The sequence below is a fragment of the Hyperoodon ampullatus genome, assembly GCF_949752795.1.
Source record: "Hyperoodon ampullatus genome assembly, chromosome: 3".
Classification (NCBI taxonomy): Eukaryota; Metazoa; Chordata; class Mammalia; order Artiodactyla; family Ziphiidae; genus Hyperoodon; species Hyperoodon ampullatus.
In genome coordinates this window covers 176,982,754-177,008,046 of record NC_136916.1, presented here as the reverse complement: position 1 = coordinate 177,008,046, position 25,293 = coordinate 176,982,754, and the positions used below count along the sequence as shown (strand labels likewise).

At 48.0% G+C, this 25,293-nt stretch overlaps 1 protein-coding gene across 1 annotated transcript; it reads left to right on the top strand.

The window, feature by feature from the left end:
- Window positions 1-2,868: 2,868 nt before the first annotated feature.
- MOK (MOK protein kinase) lies at window positions 2,869-24,453 on the top strand (the record flags this gene model as incomplete). The annotated part of the gene is made up of 11 exons (XM_079699914.1): window positions 2,869-2,978; window positions 10,968-11,057; window positions 12,464-12,534; window positions 16,845-16,923; window positions 17,053-17,101; window positions 19,061-19,239; window positions 20,934-21,035; window positions 21,819-21,992; window positions 22,483-22,606; window positions 24,091-24,291; window positions 24,373-24,453. Exons 1-11 carry the CDS (start codon window positions 2,917-2,919, stop codon window positions 24,451-24,453), a joined length of 1,212 nt encoding a protein of 403 aa, XP_079556040.1. The 5' UTR covers window positions 2,869-2,916.
- Between the last annotated feature and the right edge of the window lie 840 nt (window positions 24,454-25,293).

The following is a 25,293-nucleotide window of genomic DNA, read 5'->3' as shown; positions in this document are numbered from 1 at the left end:
CAGCCATAAATAAATAAATAATAATTAAAAATGAATATCTGCTAAAAAAAAAAAGACGGCATTAGGGACTTCCCTGGTGGCTCAGTGGTTAAGAATCTGCCTGCCAATTCAGGGGACACGGGTTCGAGCCCTGGTCCGGGAAGATCCCCCATGCCGCAGAGCAGCTAAGCCCATGCGCCACAACTACTGAGCCTGCACTCTAGAGCCCGTGCTCTGCAACGAGAGAAGCCACTGCAATGAGAAGCACGCGCGCTGCAACAAAGAGTAGCCCCCGCTCGCCGCATCTAGAGAAAGCCCGCATGGAGCAACGAAGACCCAACACAGCCAAAAAAAGAAGAAAAAAAAAAGCAGCATTAAAATCAATATTACCTATATATGAATTTTTATAAGAGTAATCCCATACCAAGTACCCTGTATCAGCAAAACTGGTTAATGTAGGTATTAAACTGTAATGAACCATTGGGAAGACAATTTGCCTCAGGCCCTGAGCTTCCCTGCAAGTTCTTGCTGAGTGTGCCAGATGGCAAGGGTTATTCATCTTGTTTACTGCTTGTTGGAAAAGTGCTGGGCCATTGGCCCTAGATTCCTCTCCTGTAAAGCAATCCACTCCATGTGCAGGTGTCACCTGGGCCCATGTGTCACCCCTGTGTGACTTCGGGGCAAGGGAGACCAATGTTAATATGCTGATGCTCATATGCCTTGCTGTACCATGAGAAATGAAGTCCTTTGTCTCTGACCCAAGAGGCTGTGTCTTCTGCCAGCATCCATGAAACAGTGGCAGGCTAAGATAGTAACTTACAAGTGGGATAAAATCTCAGACAAATATAAACGTGTGAAGTCTTGCAAATACAAATTCTGAGAAGTCTATTGTTCTATTTGTTTTATAAATTATGATATTTATTTATATATTAGTATGTTAGGGTAATGCTTACTAGGTGCTGTAATGGTTAAAGCCCCAGTTCTCATGGCCTTTGTACTAGAACGGCATTTCTCTTGTTCGTATGAATGTCCTACGTGGGTATTCCCGGTTGAGAGTCTCTCCTGGTGGCTTTTCCACCATCTTTATGTCATGGCTCCTAGGGTCTCCTGGAGGTCATTTCTATTCTGGCTAGTCACGACGGGGCATGGACAGGGAGGATCCTGGAGGAGGTTTTGCCCTTTCATTTTAACTTTTCATCATGGAACTTTTAAGCATGCTAGAAGTAGAGAAATTAGTAGAGTGAATGCTCTTGTGTATCTGTTACCTAGTTTCAACAGTGATCAACATTTTGTCATTTTTACCCCCATCACTTTTTTTTCCTGGAGTCTTTATTTTTTATTGTTGTTTTTTAAATAAAATAGTACTTTCATTATGGAATATACCTGACTTAGATAGTGAAATACCTGCAACCTTATCCCTCAGAGCAGCCACAAACTGTGGTGCGTGTGTGTGTGTATGTGTATTGCCTTTAAGGACATTAGTTTTAAGGATCTGTGTATCTGTGTCATTCTTTCAAATATATTCAATACATCCCATTATATAGAGAAACTGTATTTAATTTATACAGTTTTCTGTTTGGGGGCATTAGTTTTTCCCTATTAAGTAATGTTACGCTAACGTTCTCATCTCACATATACTTGAGCAAGTATGTTTTGCGGGATAAGTTGTAGAATTGGAATTGCTGGGTCAAAGGATATACACATCTAAAATATTTAATAGATATTGTCAAATTGCCCTCTAAAATGACTATACCAGTTTATACTTCCGGCAGAAGTGAATGGGAATGTATAGGCTTTTAAAGCAAATCTAAACATAGTATCATTTCATCCCCAAACAGTTTAGTACTTCTGGCTAACAGATAAGGACTTTTAAAATCTTTAAACATATCATTTCTAAAAAACATTATTCTAAAAAAAGTTGTGCCTTTTTTCTGTTGGTTTGTTCAAATCAGAATTCACACAAGGTGTTAAAAATGTGCTCTGTGTAAAAGAGGTGTTGTCTAAAAGAGGTGTTGAAGCGAAGGCCCTCCTTTGGAGCGGGGACAGTTTTAAAAGCCTGCTCTGTGTTGATGTCGGTTTGGGACCCAAAGGTGATGGGCTCCTTTTGGTCCAAGTTTGTTTAATAGGTTTCTGATCTGTTTGCTTCTGGTCAGTTCCACACTCAAGGTTCTTTTCTAAACATTCTTCTCAAGCCTGTCTTATTTCTTTGGGGCCTTGCTGCTTTGCTTCTCTGTCTCAATATGCAGGAGCCTCCTTCCTCTCTGAGGCAAGAGCCTGGGTTGGGTGGGGAGTGGCTGCCTTCCCGTGATGTTGGTGCAACCTTGGCTGACTAGGTTGTTTGTCTGTCAAGTCTCACAGCTGCTTTCTGTCAAGATTTTTTTGGTTTTATCCTCCTATTATTTGGGCTGCGGAAGCTCTTCCAACCCAAAGAGACTTTTGCTTTCTGGGCTTCTCTCATTGCTTCCATTTCTGCTTGGAAAGTAGCTGTTCTCTCCTGAGCTCCCTTTTGTCCTTTGATCTCTTGCCCAGGCGGTCAGTAGTGTTCAACGCACTGTCATTCTGACTCCTCCCGCCACTTTCCCTGGGCTCAGTGGATGCTTGGTCTGTGAGCGCCTCGTAGGGGAGCTGAGCCTTTCCTCACTGCTCAGGATTCAGGTCATGTGGTTCCCCGCTGCACGAGGGGGAGCAGAGACTGCGTGTTGCCAACATACAACCCAGTTTCTCTTGAAATGAGGGGAACACTGAACCTTAGAAAACGTAGGCGAAGTATCCTCAATACATTGCCGTTGGATTATTTTACAGATAAAGACATCTGCTATCTGGAAGTGAGTGCAAAACAGATGCATAAGTAAACTTTTATTTTTATAATTGTTTTCATTTATAGACTATAAAGCAATTGGCAAAATAGGAGAGGGAACGTTTTCTGAAGTTGTGAAGATGCAGAACCTGAGAGATGGAAACTATTATGCATGTAAACAAATGAAACAGCACTTTGAAAGGTAGGCAACGTGGGACCTATTTGAGACTAAATACAGACACAGGTTTTGGTTTTCGTTTTTTTTTGAATTTTAGAATTTTATTTAATTTATTTTTTTATACAGCATGTTCTTATTAGTTATCCATTTTATACATAATAGTGTATGCGTGTCAATCCCAATCTCCCAGTTCATACCCCCCCCACCCCCACCACCCCTGCCACTTTCTCCCCTTGGTGTCCATACGTTTGTTCTCTACATCTGCAGACACAGGTTTAAATCGATGAGAGCAACTTAATGGGAAAATTGTATTCATGTGATAACATGTCATATCTTTGGGCAGTGAGGATTATAGGCTAATTTTATATTATCGTACTGGAGTTTGTTCATGTCCAAGTTTACTACAATATCAGTGATTGATGGTCACAAAGAATTTAAGTGGTAGAAGTATGCCTCCCTTTAAACAGTCTATATGTTCCTAAGAGTTGTGTGTAGGTTGGATTTTTATAATTGAAACCTTAGATTTAAGATATTGGAGGTCCGGGGACTTCCCTGGTAGCCCAGTGGTTAGGACTCTGCGCTTCCAGTGCAGGGGGTGCGGGTTCGATCCCTGGTCGGGGAAGTAGGATCCCACATGCCATGCGGTTAAAAAAAAAAAAAAAGTAAAAAAAAAAAGATATTAGAGGTCCTTGTGATTTAATTAGTTGTAAATCAGTTACTCTTGAATATATTGAAAAATAAGTTTCAGATAGGATTAGAGAAATGTATTCCCTGGGAGTGGCCAGTCGCAGTTTGTGGAGAGGGCAACTCTCCCGTTCTAGATCAGCCCCTTTGAGACTGCTGTGGCCTCTCCCACAGAGCAGCCTCCTAAAGTGCTTGAGCTTGCAGCTTCTTAACCTGTGTCACACTAAGGAGTCAAAGACCAGATGTGTTTAGGAAACTCTGTCAGAATAATGAAGTAAATGATGGCTTTACTGCAACTGTTAAACTTTTCAATAAAAGGGTTTGAAACTCTGGTTTCAATTTTTTTTTTTTTTGATCTCAAAGGAATTGAAGCCTCTAAATATCTAAAGCAAAGTTTTAAAAAACCACAGTAATTGCCCTACATTGATGTAGAGCCTTCCGAAGTGTTTTGGGGGTATAGACCTTGATTTCAAACTCTTAGTATGAAAGGTAGTTTTTCAGATCAGGAAGGAGTACAGGCCAGTTAACCGTGTCAGGGAGTACGGAGAACAGTAATGTTGTCCTCGTGACATCCCCAGAGGGTAGGCATAATCACGTGAGGAAAGGTGGTTAGTGATGGGAAGTTACTAGAGAGTTGTCACTCTAGGTCACTAGGTGGGCAGAGCCAGGCCAAAGCATATGGTGTTTACCTACCACTGCCAAGACTCTGAAGTCACTGGGGCTTCTGCTTTTCCTCTCTTCTCTCATGACTTCCTCTGTGTATTCTGAATTCTTTGCATTTCTTTATCCTCCCCCGCCCCCCACATTCCATCTTTACCTTTTTCAAAAGAAAAAGGTTCTTTTTTTTGTGGTACGCGGGCCTCTCCCTGTTGTGGCCTCTCCCGTTGCGGGGGACAGGCTCCGGATGCGTATGCCCAGCGGGCATGGCTCATGGGCCCAGCCGCTCCGCGGCATGTGGGATCTTCCCAGACCAGGGCTCAAGCCCGTGTCCCCTGCATCGGCAGGCGGACTCTCAACCAGTGCGCCACCAGGGAAGCCCCATCTTTACCTTTAAACTACTCGTGGTAAAGAATTTGATGCACCGTGTTCTGATGATCCCGTATGCAAAGAGCAGACTCTGCCTGAATCAGCCGCCTTGGAGAAATGCGCCACAAACCCAGCAGAGGCGAGAAGGGGCTTTGAGCGGCAGGTGTGACGCATCTGTGCCGTCGGAGAGGCCCGGATCCCTGTCCCTCCTGCTATCGGGCTCAGGGGTAGATGTACTTGCAGACAGCAGGACTTGCCAGGTGCTATTTTAGTGAAGAGATAAATACAAAAGTGGACCGGACAAACAACCTGCAGACTTTAGGTGCTCCCGGGATTGTTGCTGTGTCAGAACGATGCACAGTCAAATTTGCTCTGTTGAGCCAGCCCTCAAGGAGAGGTCACACTGGGTCACCGATGTGCCTTCGGGAAGGTAGAGAGATCTGTAACATTTTAGAAATGTTCCCATGGAAGAAAATTAGAATGCTTTGAGGGCAATCCCCTGGGGAGGCGGAAACACTCCATTTATCTGGAAAAGTACCTTCAGGTAACCTCAGTCCCTGGGGAGAATGTGGAGTTACCTGAGGGACGTGGTTTCCTAGCAGTGAAGCATGTCCGGGATCCATCAGGTCCCCGATGCTGGAAGTGCCTCGTCTTCCCGAGCCTTGGCTTCCTGTCGTGAGGCACTGGAGGACTGACCAAGGCAGTGAGGAGACAGGAGCTGGCGATGCGGGGCGCGTGATAGACACTCAGTAGATGGTGGCCTGCATTACAGGACGTGTGATTGTTCGTCATATTTCAGAAACAATTCATTGTCTTAACTTTAAAAGTGGTTGATTAGAACACATTTTTCTTTTAAAATCCCATAATAAGTAAAGATATTTTAAAATAAAATACCACTGAATCGTGATACTTTACTTTTTTTTTCAAAGTGTGTGTGTGTGTGTGTGTGGGGAGTTATTGTCAGCCATTGTCACATATTTCCTTTACTTAAAAGGAAATGCACTTTGAGTTGGTGGTGGTCTGTGGCCCTTTGATGTCCAGAATCAGTGACAGAGTCTCCAGCTTAGTTCTGATAGGTGTCTGCTAGCCTGTGTAATCTAAACCCACGGGGAATTGGATTTTGGGTTTTCTCTTGTGAGTTCTCATTTGCTCTTGATGCATATGTCCAAAACTATAGGCGATTATAATCCAGTGCTATCATTATTTGATAATTGTTCCAGCTAAAATTGAGCCCGCTGTGGCCATGGGGAGCACTTTCAAGTTGGCTCCTATGTTCCTTTGATATCACCCATCATTTTCTTTTTTTTTTTTTAACACTTCTTTACTTTTTGGTACTACAAGATTCTCTAAGCTCATCTTGTATTTTCCCTGCCCCTAGAATCTTCCATTTCTCAAAGGAGTTTTGGTCCCTTTTATCGGAGAAAGGTATTTAGAAAATCAGACCTTGGCACCAGGTATGCTCATTGCTCCTGGAATGTCAGCATGTCTGGGTCCTCTGAGCAGACAGAGCTAGTGTGTATGTATACCAACCCATGTGTGCACCTCTCTCTCTCCCTCTTCATTCAAATAACCATGAGTGCATACTGATGTAAATAAATGGCCGAATGAATAAACAAATTGGGATGAGGGGAAAATTCTTCCTTATAGAAGAATTCTAATTCATAAATACAGAGGAATGAGGGAAATGGAAAATCATCATTAGAATACATAGTAATAATTTCTGCAGGCAAGATAAACTGATGAATGCTAAAATTAGTAAGGTGAAACTTTAAAGAGAACAGAATTTCTGGGACTTCCCTGGTGGTCCGGCGGTTAAGACTCCGAGCTTCCACTGCAGGGGCCACGGGTTAGATCCCTGGTCAGGGAGCTGAGACCCTGCATGCCCTGTGGTGTGGCCAAGAAAAGTTTAAATAAATAAATAGAAAAGAATTTCTGCACAGCCTCGAGTGATCTCCTCCCAAATATTTATTAATTACTGTGGTGGTTTTAACTTATATCCAGAAATTGTTTGATATTCCTTCCTCCAGGAGGTGGGGCTTAATTTCCTTCCGTTTGACTGTGGGCTGGACTTGCTGACTTGCTGATAAAGAATAGAAAATAGAAAGGGAAAGATAGTAACTTTACAGTGAGAGACTGGTAGATACCAGCTTAACTAAATGATTAAGATTAACATCATCAGTAAGAAGACATATTGATATCATGTACCTTCTGTTAAAGTGGCATTGGAAGAGCATGTCACCTCCATGGTGTTCCTTCCCAAAGATCCATAATCTCGGTTGAATTATGAGAATACATCAGAAGAGACCAAATTGAGGGACATTCTACAAAATACCTGCCCAGTACTCCTCAAAACTGTGAAGATAACAAAAAACAAAGACAGACTGTGGAGCTGTCACAGAGTGGAGGTGACTGAGGGGACATGACATCTTAATTGCAGTGTGGTCTCCTGGATCCTGAAAGAGAAAAAGACATTAGTGGAAGAACCGGGGAAATCCAAATAAAGTGTCTAGTGTAGTTAATAGATTTGTACCAATGTTAATTTTTAGTTTTGATAAATGTTGTGTAAGATGTTAACATTAGGGGAAGCCAGGTGAAGGGGACTTCCTTTACTACGTTGCAACTCTTCTGTTAGTCTAAAATAATTTCAAAATTAAAGGAAAAAACAAATCAAAACAGGACTTCCCTGGTGGCACAGTGGTTAAGAATCTGCCTGCTAATTCAGGGGACACGGGCTCGAGTCCTGGTCTGGGAAGATCCCACATGCCGCGGAGCAACTAAGCCCGTGCGCCACAACTACTGAGCCCGCACGCCACAACTACTGAGCCTGTGCTCTTGAGCCCGTGAACCACAACTACTGAGCCCGCGCGCCTAGAGCCCGTGCTCCGCAACAAGAGAAGCCACCACAATGACAAGCCCGCGCACCGCAACAAAGAGTAGCCCCACTCGCCGCAACTAGAGAAAGCCCGCACGCAGCAACGAAGACCCAACACAGCCATAAATAAATAAATAAATAAATAAACTTATATTAAAAAAATGAAAACAAACAGAAAATGACCATAGAGGATCTGGAATGAGTCATATTGCACATAGCTTCTAACGTTGAAAAGGGTATTGCTATTATTTCTGATTTACAGGAAGAAATGACTTTATAGTTTCTAGAAGAAAGACAACTGCTTTTGGTGTCATTTCTAGGAATATTATTGCTAATAATTTATTGGATGGTCCAGTGTCACTGATCCTTGATCCGCAAGTTTTATGCTGTTCTTTGGTTTTATTTTTCAACTGTGAAAATAATATCGCTAGCTTTTAGAGTTCCGGAGTATCTATCATCATTATAAAACAGTTTAATCGTATTCACTTGAAGAATAATTTTAGGTTCCTTTAAAAATCCATTTCTGCTCTGCTTATCGTTGCCTAACTGAACCCTCACAGTCACCTCGTGCCGCTGTGTGGGTGATGTGAGAAACGAGAGTCAGTAACGGGAAAAGCACGCTGAGTCACACAGGCCGGCGGAGCTTGGTTTTGGAGCCTCTGACCCCACCTCCTCCCAGAAATTAATGGCTTTTGCAGTAATCTTTGCTCGTATGAAGTCCTGGTAAGGTATAATAAACCAGTTCATTAGTACTGTCAGGAGGCATGCTTTCAGCTCCTGAGGACCATTTTCCTCAGTGGCTCAAAGTCTTAGTTTGGAGATAATGAAGTTAGTTACTTGTGTAAGGTCCGCAACATGACCAAGTTGTTTTTCTTGTTTGTTTTTTTTAAAATAAATTTCTTTTTTTCTTTCTTTATTTTTTGTTTGCGTTGGGTCTTCATTGCTATGTGCAGGCTTTCTCTAGTTGCGGTGAGCGGGGGCTACTCATCGTTGCGGTGGGCGGGCTTCTCATTGCCGTGGCTTCTCTTGTTGTGCAGCACGGGCTCTAGGCGCATGGGCTTCAGTAGTTGTGGCATGTGGGCTCCAGTAGCTGTGGCTTGCGGGCTCTAGATTGCAGGCTCAGTAATTGTGGTGCACAGGCTTAGTTGCTCCGTGGCACGTGGGATCTTCCTGGACCAGGGCTCCAACCTGTGTCCCCTGCGTTGGCAGGCAGATTCCCAACCACTGCGCTGCCAGGGAAGCCCTATTATTGCTTTTCTTCAACCTACTTTGGATTTAACTTGCTCTTCTTATTCTACCTTTTTTTTTTTCTTTTTTTCTTTTTTTTTTTTTTTTGCGGTACGCGGGCCTCTCACTGCTGTGGCCTCCCCCGTTGCGGAGCACAGGCTCTGGACGCGCAGGCTCAGCGGCCATGGCTCACGGGCCCAGCCGCTCCGCGGCATGTGGGATCTTCCTGGACCGGGGCACGAACCCGTGTCCCCTGCATCGGCAGGCAGACTCCCAACCACTGTGCTACCAGGGAAGCCCCCTTATTCTACCTTCTTAAGGCAAAAACTTAGACCATTGATTTTAACCATTTCTTCCTTTCTAACATAAGCGTTTAAAGCCACAAGTATTCTTCTAAGCGTTGTTTTACCTGCCTCCTATACATTTTGAAAAGTGCTTTCTTTATTCCTTGCTTGGAAATGTTTTCTAATTTCCCTTGTGATTTCTTCTTTACCCATGGGTTATTTACAAGTGTGTTACGTAATTTGCAAATATTTAGGAATTTTCTAGATTGCTTACTGTTAGTGATTTCTAATTTAATTCCATTGTGGTCAGAGAACATGTTCCATAAGTCTTCAGCATTTTGAAATTTATTGAGATTTATCTTTTGGTCCAGCATCTTGTTCCTCTGAGTGAGTGTTCCATACATACTTGAAAAACATATTTTATCTGTAGGTGTTGAATATACTGTTATATAAATGTCAGTTAGGTCAAGGTGGTTAATAATGCTGTTAGGATCTTCTGTATCTTTACTGAGGTTTTGAATGATTACTCTACCAGTTATGGGAGGGGGTGTTGAAATCTCCAACTGTCTTATTTTAGTTCTGTCAGTTTTTACATCATGTACATTGGACCTCTGTTATTTAGAAATACACATTGATAATTGTCATGTCTTCCTGATGTACTGACCCTTTATATCATCATGAAATCATACCTGGTAACAATCCTTATTGTGAAATCTATTTTATCTAATAGGAATAAAACCACTTCTTTTCCCCTTTACCTTGAGGACTTTCTTCCTACAGATTCGATTGGTTAGAAAAACTTACTTTCTAAGAATTCCCCAGAGGTCCAGTGGTTAGGACTCGGCGCTTTCATTGCTGTGGGCCCGGGTTCGATCCCTGGTCAGGGAACTAAGTCTCTGGTGGATGGAGTCATTCGACTGGGTGTGACCCCATGGGCCCAGCTGTGGGGAAGGGGGTCTCTTGTAAGAGTCAGTTTGGAGGGTGGTGACAGCCAGCCTTAGGCCATCAGCCTCTATTACTTGTATTGTAATTTGGGATGTGAACATGGTGGCAGGCAGAGCAGTCTTCATAAAGAAAAGCCCGTAGTAAGACACACCTGCCAAGAGAACACCTCTCCCCAGTTGAATGACATTGACAAAAAATGTACAGCCTTCATTAAAGATAAGAAAGAAGACTGGGTCTGCCACCTCCTAGAGAAATGGAAATAAAAACAAAAATAAACAAATGGGACCTAATGAAACTTAAAAGCTTTTGCACAGCAAAGGAAACCATAAACAAGAGGAAAAGACAACCCTCAGAATGGGAGAAAATATTTGCAAACAAAGCAACTGACAAATGATTGCTTTGTCAGTTGCTGGGAGGGAGAGGCAAGAGGGAGGAGATATGGGGATATATGTGTATGTATGGCTGATTCACTTTGTTATACAGCAGAAACTAACACAACATTGTAAAGCAATTATACTCCAATAAAGATGTTAAAAAAATAATTTAAAAAACATTGAATTAAAATATTTATCTCAAAAAAAAAAAAGACTGGGTCTGAATGTGAAATGTTTATTTTCAGATGGCATTTACATTGCTCAGTTAGTTCCTATAAACTGATTAATAGGAAATTTTAGTATCTGTTTCTATATTTATTAATTGTAAGAGAAACTACCAAGGTATTCTTTCAGGAACTTAGATGGGAAAAGTTTGAATATATGTCTAAAGCTACAAGAACCTTGATTTTTATAAGATAATGTAGAAGCGAGATATACTTAAGATCAGCTGCTAATGGTAGAAATAAAATCTGATTAACTTGCTTGAAATATTTGTGAGTTTTTCCGTTGTGATTGTAGATAATAAATAATGATTTGATAACCCTGATTTTAAAGTTGACCTGAATTATAAATTAGTTATTTATTTTTACCTACACCATAGTATTGAGCAAGTGAACAATCTACGAGAGATACAAGCACTGAGGCACCTGAATCCACACCCAAACATTCTTACGTTGCACGAAGTGGTTTTGTAAGTATATTTGGGGCTTTAAACATTATCTAAATTTGATGATAATTATTAAATCTCTTTTTAAGAAAGAAAACCATGGTAACCATTTAAAATATTTGCTTTGTAGCTCAGAGAATAATAATTTTTGTTTTATCTTAAGTCACTTACTTATTTGGACCAGTGTCTTTATCTGAGTCCTAACATAGAAAGGCCTTCATTTCAGTGACTCCACCTCATAAAAGCAAACAACATTCAAACGGTTCCTCTCCTGTGGCAGTTGGGCTTCTGTGTAGACAGTGGTGGCCCTGGGCATCTGAGTGTGAGTTGTGACCTACTGGGAAAGCCCCTGTTGTCCTCTTTCAGGGATTGCTGCCACTTGCCATCTCTGTGTGGTCTCATGCAGCCTTTCTTACTACAACTGACATAATTTCAGGGGATTTTTAATTTCTCTTCTAATTATAGAGTCGCTTCCGTATGGTTTACCTGTCGATCAAGAAGGCAGAGCACAGCTTGTCTGGAGGGGCTTGTCTGCCAGGGGCTGGGGCTGGGGTCCTGGCCTGGAGCTCTGAGAAGGCGCCCCTCAGCAGGAAGCCTGGCCTGTACAACCAGCCGAGAAACCGCAGCCTCTGACCGTTAAAGTGCAGGAGATTTTAATCAGGAGGCTGAACAGTTCTAAACTCAAAATGCAACGTCTTGTCATGGCTGTGTGGCGTCCTGGCCTGCGTGCTCGGAGCCATTAGTTGGGGCCAGGTCCAGAGACTGCAGTCTGCGTGTGACGGTCACAGCACTGCCTGTGCTGAGGGTGCTTTGTGTGCACTTTGCAAAGCACTTCTGTGCACAGTTGCACGTGGCCCTCCTGGCAGTCCTGAGTGACAGCGGGGACCCCTTCCAGCCCCACCAGAGGCGCCTGGAGCAGGGTCCGGGGGTGACACTGCAGGGGTGTGGTGTGACTCATCTTCCTCCTTTTTGCCTTGGCTGGATTTTTGGTTTTGCTCCCTGCACTGTGATGTATCCCAATCGCATGGAAGTAATTTAGGTAAATTAAAACTAAATTTGCAGCCAGAGAGCATGAATCAAATCCTACTTTCTTTGTTTTGCTTCTGCAGCTCCTCAAACCTCATTTCTTCTTTCTGCTGATAGTTAACTTTTCTATTTTCAAGACACTTCTCTTTAAAAATTGCGGGGAGGGGGGCTTTTAGAATTTTTGGCTGATGTAGAGTTTTACTAGTATTTAAAATTATTTTTGCCTGAAACGTTGATTAAAAATCAAAACTTCTGCTGTTTCAATCATTACACTTTGGTCTTTGTCTGATGTAGGAGTGCTTTGTGTTTATCAGAAGTGTTTACAAATGAATTAAATATTTGATTATTTTTTCTGAAGAAGACAAGAAAGAAAAAGCATTTTAAAAACCTGCTTTCTTTTTCAGTGACAGAAAATCTGGTTCTCTTGCACTAATATGTGAACTTATGGACATGAATATTTATGAACTAATACGAGGTACGTAGAATAATTTCAAAGCTAATCTAAGATCTTTTGGAGCTTGTAGTTCCCATATATTTGTTTTAGTTCTCAAAATCATTTGTGCAGTAGTTTCATCTAAATATACGGTACTTCGGGCTTCCCCGGTGGCGCAGTGGTTGAGAGTCCGCCTGCTGATGCAGGGGACGCGGGTTCGTGCCCCGGTCTGGGAGGATCCCACATGCCATGGAGCGGCTGGGCCCGTGAGCCATGGCCACTGAGCCTGCGTGTCCGGAGCCTGTGCTCCGCAATGGGAGAGGCCACAACAGTGAGAGGCCCGCGTACCGAAAAAAAAAAAATAATAATAAATAAATAAATAAATATACGGTACTGGGCTGTAAACGCACAGTACTCATGGGAGGTGTTTTTCTGGCAGTCTTGTCTGCTCAGAACTCAGCTGCAAACGAGCAAAGCCACGAGGCGTTCAGGCCGGCTGGGCGACGTGAGGAGGGCGCAGCGGGCGGCGGCGGCTCAGCCCTCCCTCAAGCCTGTCCCCTTCTCGCATCTTTCCCGGCTCTGCTGCTGCTCGACATTCTACTCTATGCTTCAGAATGAGGCAGGGCTCCCTGCTCAGGTAATCCCTCTGAGAGGGAGCCTCCTTCTGTTTGCATTCTTATGAAGTCCCCTGTATTGCAGAGTGCTCATTCATTTCCTTTCTCTCTTTTTTTTTAGTAGATTTATTTTATTTATTTATTTTTGGCTGCATTGGGTCTTCATTGCTGCACGCGGGCTTTCTCTAGTCGCGGTGAGTGGGGCTACTTTTCGTTGCGGTGCGCGGGCTTCTCATTGCGGTGGCTTCTTTTGTTGCGGAGCACGGGCTCTAGGCGTGCAGGCTTCAGTAGTTGCAACGCGCAGGCTCAATAGTTGTGGCTCACGGGCTTAGTTGCTCCGCGGCATGTGGGATCTTCCTGGGCCAGGGCTCAAACCCGTGTCCCCTGCCTTGGCAGGCAGATTCTTAACCACTGCACCACCAGGGAAGCCCATCCTGTTACTTTTAATGCTGGTGCTTCTGGGAAGGGCCGTTCCAGTTTGGCTGTGTTGACGCAGCTTGGATGTCCCACGTCAACACACTGGGTAGAGCGTGCCCAGTGCCGTGTGCATTCCATGATGGTCAGTCCTGGTTAGGCTCTTTGAGCCTTAGTCCTTGTCTATAAAATGGGGATAATCCTAGTGTCTGACTCTTAGGGTTGTTGTGAGGAGTAATAATACGTGTGAGGTGTGTGGAGCAGTGCTGGCTTGCGTAGCCTTCAGGCAAGGTCAGCTGCTGGCATTACCACCATCATCATTATGACTTTACAGTTTATAGTGTGCTTGCTCTGTGTTCCTGCATTTGCTCTTCCCATTTCTGTGAGCTCAACTCCATTATAGAGGTGAGGCAATTGAACTTCCAAGGACTTAGAGCACTTGCCTGAGACGAGCCAGCTTCAAAGAGCAAAACTGGGAGGACCCCTCGTGGAATTTTGTCTTGTTGAGAGAGGGGTGCGGATGATGGCTCCAGCTCCGTGCTGAGTCTGACATCCCGCCTGCTACCCTGTAACTTCTCTCGGAACAGTGTGCCATCAGGCAAGGCTCTCCTTTGGAAAACACCGATGGCAAACATGTGCTCACACGGTGCTGCAGGGCATAGCCTCTGGGCCCAAGTGTAGACTGTGGGCATTTGGCTGTGCCATGGTGGACCCAGAATGCACCCCCAAGCCTGACCAGGAAAGCCAGGTGCAGGCCTGGGTACAGGGTCTCTTGTGAGAAGGCAGTGTGCTGGATATTCTATTACAGTGCTGGCTACACTGGAGACCCTTTTCCTTCTGTTAGGACGGACAGCCAATGCCATAGTTAATCACTGTGTTCACTTCAGATTTTTTACATTGCTGGTATTGTATATGACAATTTTTAGTACCTTCTTAATGAGAATATTGGGTAAAAATTAACTTGGGAAAATTCATTTGGTCGGGAGAGCCAAAAGAGAGAAATACTGTTTGCAGTCTGCTGGCATTCAGTAAAGGGCCATACAAGGAACTTCAGAGTGGTTTATTAACTGTACTGTATGTATTTGTTTCAAGATGTTTGTGAGCAAGAATCTGGTGGGAACCACATGCAGTCCTGGGCCTGGCGAGTTAGGGTCCTGTTTTGGGAAAATAGTGCGAAAGTCAGCGGTCAGTCCCCTCCTTGTCAAGGGTGTGGACTCCGATGGTTCAGACCAGCGGCCCACATGGCTCATGAGGGCACCTCTGTGCACCTGGAGCCCCCGTGTGCAGGCAGCCACTCACGGAGGCCAGGGGAGGGAGTCGTGGCCTTGCCCCACGGCTGTGAATGGGTGGAGCAGTGGAGGCCCAGGAGGAAAGGAAAGGCAGGCGTCCAAAGAGTCCTCCGCCCCTGGGGACCGAAGGCAGCCGAAAATGCAGATTCCTGGCCCACCTGCCTGGATTTGTGATTCACTGGGTCTAGGTTGGGCCTTGGAATCTACTTTTTAAAAGCTCCCTAGGTGCTTATGAAGATTGGATGGATTAGGCTTTTCCTAAAAGAGTCCACCTTTTCTGAGTTCAAGTTCAGATGACTGTAATGGCAATCTTATGCTATAAGAATGTGGACGTGTGGACGTGGCTGGGAAGGGTGCAGCACGAGTACAACATGCAGCAGGACAGCTTGGGGGGCGCGTGCAGAAGCGTCCCCAAGGGAATGTGGCTGGAGCCTTCGATAAACAAGCAGGATATGATGGGGTGCAGTTCCCAAGGTGAGGGACCAGGCCTGGCGGCCCATTCTGAGAACTTGCTGGAAAGGCAGCTTCTGGGGCCCCGCCGCAGACCTACAGAACCAGGAATGCCGGGGGTGAGGATGGGGAGCGTTCTGTATCTTCACAAGCCCCCAGGGGACTCAGGTGCTCCTGGGTCCTGAGAGCCCTGTGCTGGGAGGGAGTCTGCCGAGGGGGGTTTGGAGAGCTGGGCTAGTCAGTGGGCAGCGAGACCCCCTGCCCGATGAGGGCCGAACCTCACGAAGGTTCGTCCAGCCTCGCGTGTGACAGAGAATAGAAATTTTACTTTCTTTTCACCTTTATATAGATAATAGTTTGATAAAATTCCTCAAGTGGGGGGAAGCTGACAAAGTCTTAGTTTTAATTCTTTCAATTTAAATTCTGGAAAACTGATGATAAATTATGTGAACAGAATAAAAAGATTATAGTATGCCATGGAAAAAAATTCATTGCACTTAGACACTTTGTAATTTAAATTACTTTCTATTATTAACATAAACAGTCTTGTTATGTGAGGAAAAGAATACATTAATTTTTCGACAGAAGTTGCAAACTTAGGATGAAAAATGTCTAGTGGGATATGTGCTCACGGAGGGGAAAGTGGTTTTCTGAGTTGTTAGGTGAGAATGGATATTTTGCAGATTTAAAACCTAATGACTGGGCTTCCCTGGTGGCGCAGTGGTTGAGAGTCCGCCTGCCGATGCAGGGGACACGGGTTCGTGCCCCGGTCCGGGAAGATCCCACATGCCGCGGAGCGGCTGGGCCCGTGAGCCATGGCCGCTGAGCCTGCGCGTCCGGAGCCTGTGCTCTGCAATGGGAGAGGCCACAACAGTGAGAGGCCCGCGTACCGCAAAAAAAAAAAAAAAAAAAACCTAATCACTTAAAAACACATACCTCTGATATTAAAATCAAGTAAAATGTGACACCTTCGAGAGCAAGGGCAGCTCTGACGCTGGAGCGCAGTATTAAGAGTCTTGGAGCGTCCTGAGAGCTGCAGGAGGGGAGAAGGTGTCGACTGCAGGCTGCTGCAGGGCGCTGTCAGCCGGGCGCCCGGTGACTGCTTCCTTCTGTGAGAGAGGAACGTGTGGCTGTGCAAGTGAGAGCGGCCGTTGGTCTTCCTGGGTTAAGAAAACGTGATCCGTCCCCTTAAAGACGGAGATCTCCACGTAGCCAGGAAGCCGAGGAAAACCCTGGATTTGAGCTCATCATCAGCGTGAAGGCGGATGCCCTGGAGGCCCATCCGAGGCTGTGTTAGGACCTCCATACCGAGCTGCCCTTGCGGTGATCCGCTCAGCACTGTTCTGACTGCAGTCAGAAGGCCTGGCGCTCTGTGATTTTAAATGAAATCATGCCAGTATGTAGAATTTTAAATGGCATATTTTGTAGATAGACTCCATATTTCCTAGAACTCCTCCAGGTTATTTTTCACTGAGGAAGTCAGATTTTCACACATTGCTAAATAAAAATGGATTCCATCGTTTGTTTCGAAAAAGGGGATATGGATCGTTGGTAACCATATTTGGCTATTTCCTCGATTGCACAGGGAGAAGACACCCATTACCAGAAAAAAAAATTCTGCACTATATGTACCAGTTGTGTAAATCCCTTGATCACATGCACAGGTAGGCACTTGGAGACTTGGCAGCTTTCAAATTAATAAAACGTATTACCGTTCATTAAGAATATAGTATAAAAGAATTTGAATGAATGAGGTACAATTAATTCTGTCCTTCCTTTTATATTGAATGCAGAAATGGAATATTTCACAGAGATGTAAAACCAGAAAATATATTAATAAAGGTAAGAACTTTTATATGAAATATTGATATCAGAAGAAAGTAGAATATAAAAACTGTTCACTGGATATGTGTTCAATCCCAGTGGATACCATGTTTGTTATAACATGTTTGTTTTTTTCCTTCCAGTTTGGAAAAAAATGGTTACTTTAATAAATGCCGTCAACATAACTGTACATCTGGAAAAAGGCACCCTTCTTATACTATATACAAAAATAAACTCCGTTTAAATTATCATTCTAAACACTCTAAATATAAAAGTGTAAGAGTCAGGATTTGAGCTCTGATATGTCTCACTCAAAAGCCCTTAAACTATGCCTGTGTAAAGTGTACAATTTGCTCAGTTTGGACATATGTGTACACCCATGAATCCATCATCCCAATCAACTTCACAAACAAATCCAAAGCCCCCAAAAGCCTCCTCTTGCCCTTTGGTAATCCTTGCCCCCTGTCCCTTGTCCCCAGGCAAAGACGAGCTAGAACGTGCTATAAATGGAATTACATAGCATATACTCTTTTTTGGTCTGGCTTTCTTTCAGCATCGTTATTTTGAGGTTCATCCACATTGTAGTGTGTGTGCCATGCCTTCTGAAATTGTCCCACAGTTCTTGGATGTTCCGTTTTGTTTTTGATGTTCCTCTATTGCTTTGCATTTCAGTTTGGGAAGTTTCTATTGGCATATCTTCAAGCTCACTGATTCTTTCCTTGGCTGTGTTAAGTCTATCAAAGTCTTTTAAAATTTTTGTTACAGTGTTTTTTGTTTGTTTTTAATTTTTTTAATTTTTGGCTGCGTTGAGTCTTTGTTGCTGCATGCCGGCTTTTTCCAGTTGTGACGAGTGGGGGCTGCTCTCCGTTGTCGTGCGTGGGCTTCTCATTGCGGTGGCTTCTCTTGTTGCGGAGGCCGGGCTCTAGGCGCACGTGGGCTCAGTAGTTGTGGCTCGCGGGCTCAGTAGTTGTGGTGCACGGTCTTAGTTGCTCCACGGCATGTGGGATTTTCCTGGACCAGGGCTTGAACCCGTGTCCCCTGCATTGGCAGGTGGATTCTTAACCGCTGTGCCAGCGGGCAAGTCCCTGTTACAGTGTTTTTTATTTCTAGTGTCTCCTTTTGATGTTTTCTTAGGGTTTCCATTTCTCTGCTTACGTTTCCCATCTGAACTTGCATGCTGTCTTCTTTTTCCATTAGAGCCCTTAACAAATTAATCATAGTTATTTTAAATTTCCTGTCTGGGAATTCTAAAACTCTAAAACCTGCGCCGTATCTGAGTCTGCTTTGATGCGTCGCTTTGTCTCTTCAGACTTTTTTCTTGCCTTTTTATATGCCTTGTCATTTTTGTTGAACGTACTGGGGAATGGGAACAGAGGTAAAAGGCTGTCAGGGCAGGTTTCTTGATAATCTGGCCGAGAGCACTGCTGTTTAATGTTTGCTCTAGCTGTAGGTGCCAGAGGCTTCAAATGTATTGACAGCATGAATTTTATTACTTGAACGTGAGAGGTAGAGAAGATGGAAGAAACGCCTTGAAACCCGTTTCCCTGGGCTGTCTGACTTCCTTCAAGGATCCCATGTGGTGTAGGCCAGGCCCCCAGCCTCCCCCGAATGGGAACCAAGCTGCCAGAAGCACTGGACGCGGTGGGGAGTTTGAGGCATAACAGGGCATGTGACCAGGGTGTATAGTTCATTTGTAGACTTACTCTGCGACTTAAAAATTTCCAAAACCTGTAGACATTTTGAAATGTCTGTTAAACATAGCCAGAATATTTGTAAATGTGTTCCACTGAAGAGAAATACCGCTTCCTCACCTGCTAGAGGCAATTTCAGGGGCTTATAAAGCCAGTACTTTATGTTCTACAAGCTAGTTTAGGTGCTAGGAATTTTCCCGTTGGTGCATAAATATTTGAAATGGTTTGTATTACAACCGCTGCTTGATGAGATGTTATTTGTCCCTGCTTCTCTACCCCCTTGCAGCAGGATGTCCTGAAATTAGGGGACTTTGGTTCCTGCCGGAGTATCTATTCTAAGCAGCCGTACACGGAATACATCTCCACCCGCTGGTACCGGGCCCCAGAGTGTCTCCTCACTGATGGCTTCTACACCTACAAGATGGACCTGTGGAGCGCGGGCTGCGTGCTCTACGAGATGGCCAGGTGGCTCCAGAGTCGCAGCTGCTGCTGGGCTAGGGGGGCTGTGTCAGGGTCCTGGGGCCGGTCTACGCGGGGCTCGGCCGTCCGGTGGCTTCGTGCCAGTCCCTCCCTCTACGGTGCAGAGTTTACGGTCCTTCTGGTATGGTGGTGGTTTTTGAACTCGACAGGAAATGTGTCAAACACTTTTCCTTGCTTTCTGGGTATGGAGGAAAGAACACGATCAGTTACTTGTTTCCGGCTGGCCCGCCCGGGCCCTGGGTCGGTGGGCTTCTCCATTTGGCCTCATCAGCGATAGGATTGATGAAGCCAAATGAAGGAACGGAGTCGAGGCGTGCTTACTGCCACCTCTCGGGGCCTGCTGGGGGCGGGGTGCGAGCGGTACCCCCCGGTCTACCCTCAGAGTGCAGTTGCTCGGGTGGGGTGCTCTGGCCCCGGGCGTGAGGGCGAGCTGGATGGAGTCCAGGAAGCCCCAGCCCTAACCGTCCTCCCCTCCCCCAGCCTTTGGGCTTTACCGCTGGGCGCAGCAGGGCCAGGGCAGAGGCCCGGGAAGGGAGGAGGGCCTGTCCTGTCCACCGGCGGCGGGGGCACCGGGTGGAAGAAGCCCCGGGAGGAGGTGGGGCGGCACCTGCTCGTAGTGGGTCACGCAGGACGGGTGGGTGGATTTAACCTCGGGGTGACGCACGTCAGGATGGCACAGCCCAGCTCAGGCAGGACCCGGGTCGTCCAGTCCCGCCAGCTCAACTGACCCCTTGATAAAAACAGACGTTCGGGCCCTTCGGGACACGCCTTCTGATTCTAGATCATTCGTACTGATAAGTGACTGTTATTTGTGGAAAGGAGAGTGGTGATTTCACTGATACTAAAGCACCAACGAATGACCTTTTCTCCGGTGCTGAAATCCCTGAGTCAGTTTGGAGGGATGTCAGAGGCGCTGGTGCCGGCGGCATCCGCCCAGGGCGCTGGGCAGCCCACGCTGAGCCTCGCTGACTGCACTCTGTGCCCGGCTTGCCCCACCTCGGAGCCGTCCAGCTCCCCTGCGGCCTGAGCTCCTGCCGTTTTCCCTGAATAGAAGTCATCTTACCGTCAGCTACGTTGTTTTTTTTTTTGTTTTTTTTTGTTTTTTTGTTTTTGTGGTACGTGGGTCTCTCACTGTTATGGCCTCTCCCGTTGCGGAGCACAGGCTCCGGACGCGCAGGCTCAGCAGCCATGGCTCACGGGCCCAGCCACTCCGCGGCATGTGGGACCCTCCCGGACCGGGGCACGAACCCGTGTCCCCTGCATCGGCAGGCGGACTCTCAACCACTGTGCCACCAGGGAAGCCCAGAGCTACGTTTTTAAGCTCTTCTCTGTGGCCTGTAATGTGTATGGGTCTAACATCTTTTATCCACAATTCCCAAATCCGTGATGCTCCCAAACCAAAACCCTCCTTGAACCTTATTTGTCTACACAGCCCGACCTGACCCAGCCTGAATTTTTGTCAACAAAACTCCCCGGGCCGTAAGGAGGCTCTGGGGGCTTTCATCTCTCAGCCGGCAGAGGCACCTGCTGTACAGATACGGGAGTGTGGCCCTGTCCCTTAGAAAGACACCAACCCGTAGGGACAGTAGGAGGAGGAAGGCCCAAGCATGGACGGGGGCGCTGGAGGTCCTTCTGCTGGGAGGCTGCCGCCCTGACCACAGCCCTGGCCTCCCTCCCAGCCTGCAGCCCCTCTTCCCCGGAGCCAACGAGCTGGACCAGATCTCGAGGATCCACGATGTCATTGGCACGCCTGCTGGGAAGACCCTCACCAAGTTCAAAGGGTAAGTACAGCCCCCAGGCTGCCCCACCACTGCGGACCCGCCCTGCCTCTGTGGCCCCCAGGGGCCTCTTCACAGTCCCATGAGCCCGGCACTCGGGTTTTGTCCCGGGAATGTTCACTCAGGCCACAGAGGTCTTTGGGTGGGAAAGGCTCCCCAGCACAGGCTGCACGCACAGACCCTGTGGAGCCGCCACCCGGCAGCTTGGCCATGCTGACCCCTCGGGGGGGACTTGGGGGCGTGGGCAGCACCCAGCAGCTCCCAGAACCCGAGGGGGGTAAGGAGATGACAGCCATGCTGGATTCTTTTTCTTTTTTAAGACTTTATTTCATTCTTTTCTGGTGGGAATGTGGTATTAGTCTTCTCAAGAAAAAGTTTTCTTACACTTACAGCGTAACAAATTTCACGACCTCCCACCCTTTTTAGAAAAACAGACTTAATTTTTTTAGAGCGGTTTTAGGTTCACAGAAGAGCTGAGCGGAAGGTACAAAGGTTCCCATCTACCGCCTGGCCCCACGCAGTGCACAGCCTCCCGGCCACCAGCACCGGCCCCGCGGTGGCACGTCTGCTGTCATCAAACCTGTGCTGACATGTCATTCTCACCCAAAGTCCACAGTTTCCACAAGGATCTTGTATTCTATGGGCTTTATGCCCCCCTGCCCCCTGCCCTTTTTAGATTGTAAGCCGTTAACTTCAGTGCAGGTCCCTGTAAGGTCGTGATGCTGGACCGGCCACGTGCTCTAAATGACGGCATGATCGTTTACTATCATTGGGCTTTTAATACAGGTCGAGAGCTATGAGTTTTGATTTTACTTTTAAAAAGGGATCAGGAATACCTTTACTGACAGCCAGTTTGTCCCCGCAATGCCTCTCCCTCCTGCACGCAATGGTGGCCTATGATCCCGATGAGAGAATCACTGCCCACCAGGCCCTGCGGCACCCCTACTTCCGAGAACAGAGGTAGGCGCCCTGCCGGGTTCCCGTGGGGCACGCGGATGGGTGGCTGGTTCCCGGGAACAGTGCCGGTCCCTCTGGGAACCCGCACCTCCCTCCTTTCTGCTATCTTCCCCCAAAAGGAGGCCATTAGTGGCGTCACGGCAGGGGGAGCGGGCTGAGCTCGCTCGCCTTGAGGTTCCAGGGCGCGTGCGTTGGGCGACACCTGCCATTGGAAGTACCTGCCCTGAGGGCTTCGGACTCCACCCCTCTGTCCCCTTGTGCATGTGTGACGTGGGGGTGACGTCTGACCCGAACCTCGAGTCACTGGGCAGGGGTGGGCCCACGGCTCCGGAGCCCAGAGGCTGTCAGGCTGAGACAGGGAAGGAAAAGAAAAGCTCCTCGGATGAGAGGAGGGGCGACAGGCACGAGCCCACACTGGGGACAGAGGAGGCCGACAAGCCCTGTGGCGGCCGGGTTCTCAGCAGAGGCACCCCTTGCCCCTTCCGTCCTGTAGGGCAGCTGAGAAGCAGGCTCCGGCCAGGCCCAGGACGAAGGCCTCCGCTCTCTGCCCCGAGCGTCTGGTGGCACCGGAACTACCCAGTAACAACCGGCAGCCGGCTCAGGAGGGCAGGAAGCAGGTACTGAGTGATCAGGCCGTCTGAGCTGGGACCGGACGCCCTCAGGGGCCCATGTCTCTCTGACGCAGATGCCACCTGGGGAGGTGCCACATCTGCCTGGAAAGGGCGCCTGTGAGCAACCTGCCGCCGCGCCAGGTGGCACCTCTGTGCCCCCGGCCTTTCTGCGCCACCAGCTAAGGTCCACAGCGTGGCGGGCTGGGATCCTCCCAGCCGCAGGGCCAGGCCGGTGCCCAAGCACGTTGTGCCTGCAGAGGACCCTAGCCAGGGCACTGGGAAGCCAACACTGGCCCAGGTGACCGCCCCCGCTCGGCCGCTGAGCCCCTGCAAGAGCAGCAGGCCCCAGAGGAGCACTGCGCCTGGCACAGGGGTGGCCTCGCACGCTTCCTGGTGTAGAAAGCACAGCTGCATCCCGCGATAGCTTCCCCTTTCTCTCGCGTGCCACGGGGCCCCCCTTTGCTCGGCTCCCCCAGTTTTACAGCTGTGGGCTGGCACCGAGCTTCGTGGTAGCCGTGGCCTTCCATCGTTTCTCACTCAGCCCAGCATCTGTTGAGTGTCACTCTGTGCTGGAAGCTGAGGATGCAGGTATACCTGCAGCCAGGCTGCTTTCCAGAAATCCCGACCCCCGTGTCCAGACACCTGCTTGACGGCTCCAGCTGAATGTCCAAAGGCAGACTTGATCAAACCCGGTCTCCTGTCTCTCCCCCCAGACCTGGCTCTCTCCCCGTGCCTTCCCTCCAAGGGCGGATGATGGCAGCTCCCCTTCAGCTGCGCAGGCCGCCAACCGGGGACGAAGCCCCCTCCCCGCCCCCCGGCTGAGCCTCCCTCACTTTGCCCCTAACTGCTCTCCCTGCCGGGCCTCCTCTCCCTCTTGGTCAGCTGTTAGTGTTTCTCCTGCTGGCACCCGCCGTGGGCGCCCCCGCGCCAGAGCCGAGGCGCACGCTGTCTGCCAGGGCCCCAGAGTGAGGGTTCAGGCTGTGCCAGCCTTAACGTCTGGCGCAACTGCCCACTCTTCTGGCTGGTGGCGCCGCGGACCATACGTAAACGAATGGTGGGGATGGGTTTCAGTAAAACTGTGGACCCTGAAACTGGAGTCTCATCATCACATGCCGTGAAATTGTCTCCAACTATGAGAAGATGTGAAATCCACTCTTAGCGCACTGGCCACACAGAAGCAGGCTGCAGGCCGCTTTGGCCGACCTCAGGGAACCTGAGTGGGAAGCGTCACCGTGGCCTCGGCCCTTGGAGCTGCACGTGCATCAGCGTGGCCTCCCCCGCTGTCCGCCCTGGCCCTGGCCCAGGGAGCGGCCACTGCACTTCTGGGGGGGCTGGGACGCGGTGCGTGTTGTCCAGTCACCATACTGTCACACCTCACGGTCAAGAAATTGTATGAGGCAAAAGTAGTACAAAAGAACCCCTTTTGCTTTTCCTAATTCCCACAAAGGGGAGAGCATCATGTGTTCATCTGACCTTTGCTTTGTTTCTAGAAACAGCCCCTAAAGCAAGAGGAGGACCATCCCAGGAGACACGGACCAGCCTACGTGATGGCACTGCCCAAACTCAAGCTGTCGGGAGTGACCAAGCAGCCCTCTTACTCCAGCCCAGCGCTGCAGTCAGTGTTTGCCCCCGGAGCGACCCGGAAGTTCCCGGTGCTGAGACCCCTGAAGTGTGTTGGCCCAAACCAGAAGGTGGGCGTCCCACTGGTTCCCCTGGCGCCGTGCTCACGCCCATCCCGGCCTCTGCTGAGTGTCTGTCACTTTCTTTAACAGACAGACACACAGAAGGACATCCAGCCTAACCTGAAGCAGTACCGCCTGCCCACGGTAGAGCGGAGAGGTGGAGGCTACTGAGCGGCGCTGCGGCTCCCCTGCTCGGGGCGGCTCCCACCCGGCCGGGCCCCAGCGAGCGTCCCGGGAGAGCTGCCCCCAGACCAGCACCAGCTCCTGGGCCTGGAGCCCGCCGTCCCGAGGCTGCTTGCATCCTAAAGGCAGCCGTACTGTATGTTCCAGTCTCATACCTTTGTGAAATCACCTCATTCTAGGGTTTCGGTTCATTTCCGTAACATAAGAATTTGGGGCAGGGAATATTTTGTAATTTTTTATATGAATCAAAACAAATTATACTTTGTTATGGGTTATTTAGGCCTGGTTTCACCGAGGGCTCTGCACAGGGTGCCTCCCTTAGTCCATCCACCACCAGTAGTGTCCCAGCACGTTTGGCTTCCAGATTACACCATTGGAGACCCTTGATTTTTATTAAACAATAAGCTATCATTACAGTGTTGCATCTTAATATATTTTGAGTTAAACATGTGTCCTGATTATCCATTCCTTTATTTTGACTTTTGTGAGTGTATCAGGGGCATTGATTTTGTTGGGGAGACTTCGGTGCAGCTTCACTGTTTCACTTGACCGTCCACTGAGGAATGACACAGGCTGGCGCTCAGCCCTCGGAGCCCCCGGGTGCGGGCCGCGGGCAGGCCGCCGGTCCAGCTCCCAAGGCCCAGCTTCCTCCGTGAGTAGAGGCCGCTGCTGCCCGATGGCCTGCGGGCGTTTCCAGCTTCGTGTCTGGGGTGCCAGCAATAAGCGGGCACAAAAAGAAACCTGTTTCCCGTGGGGGAGGGAGGGGAGGTGGCAGGGCGCTGGAAGGGGCAGGGCAAGGGGCTGGGGGAGGTGGCCGTGGCCGGGGTG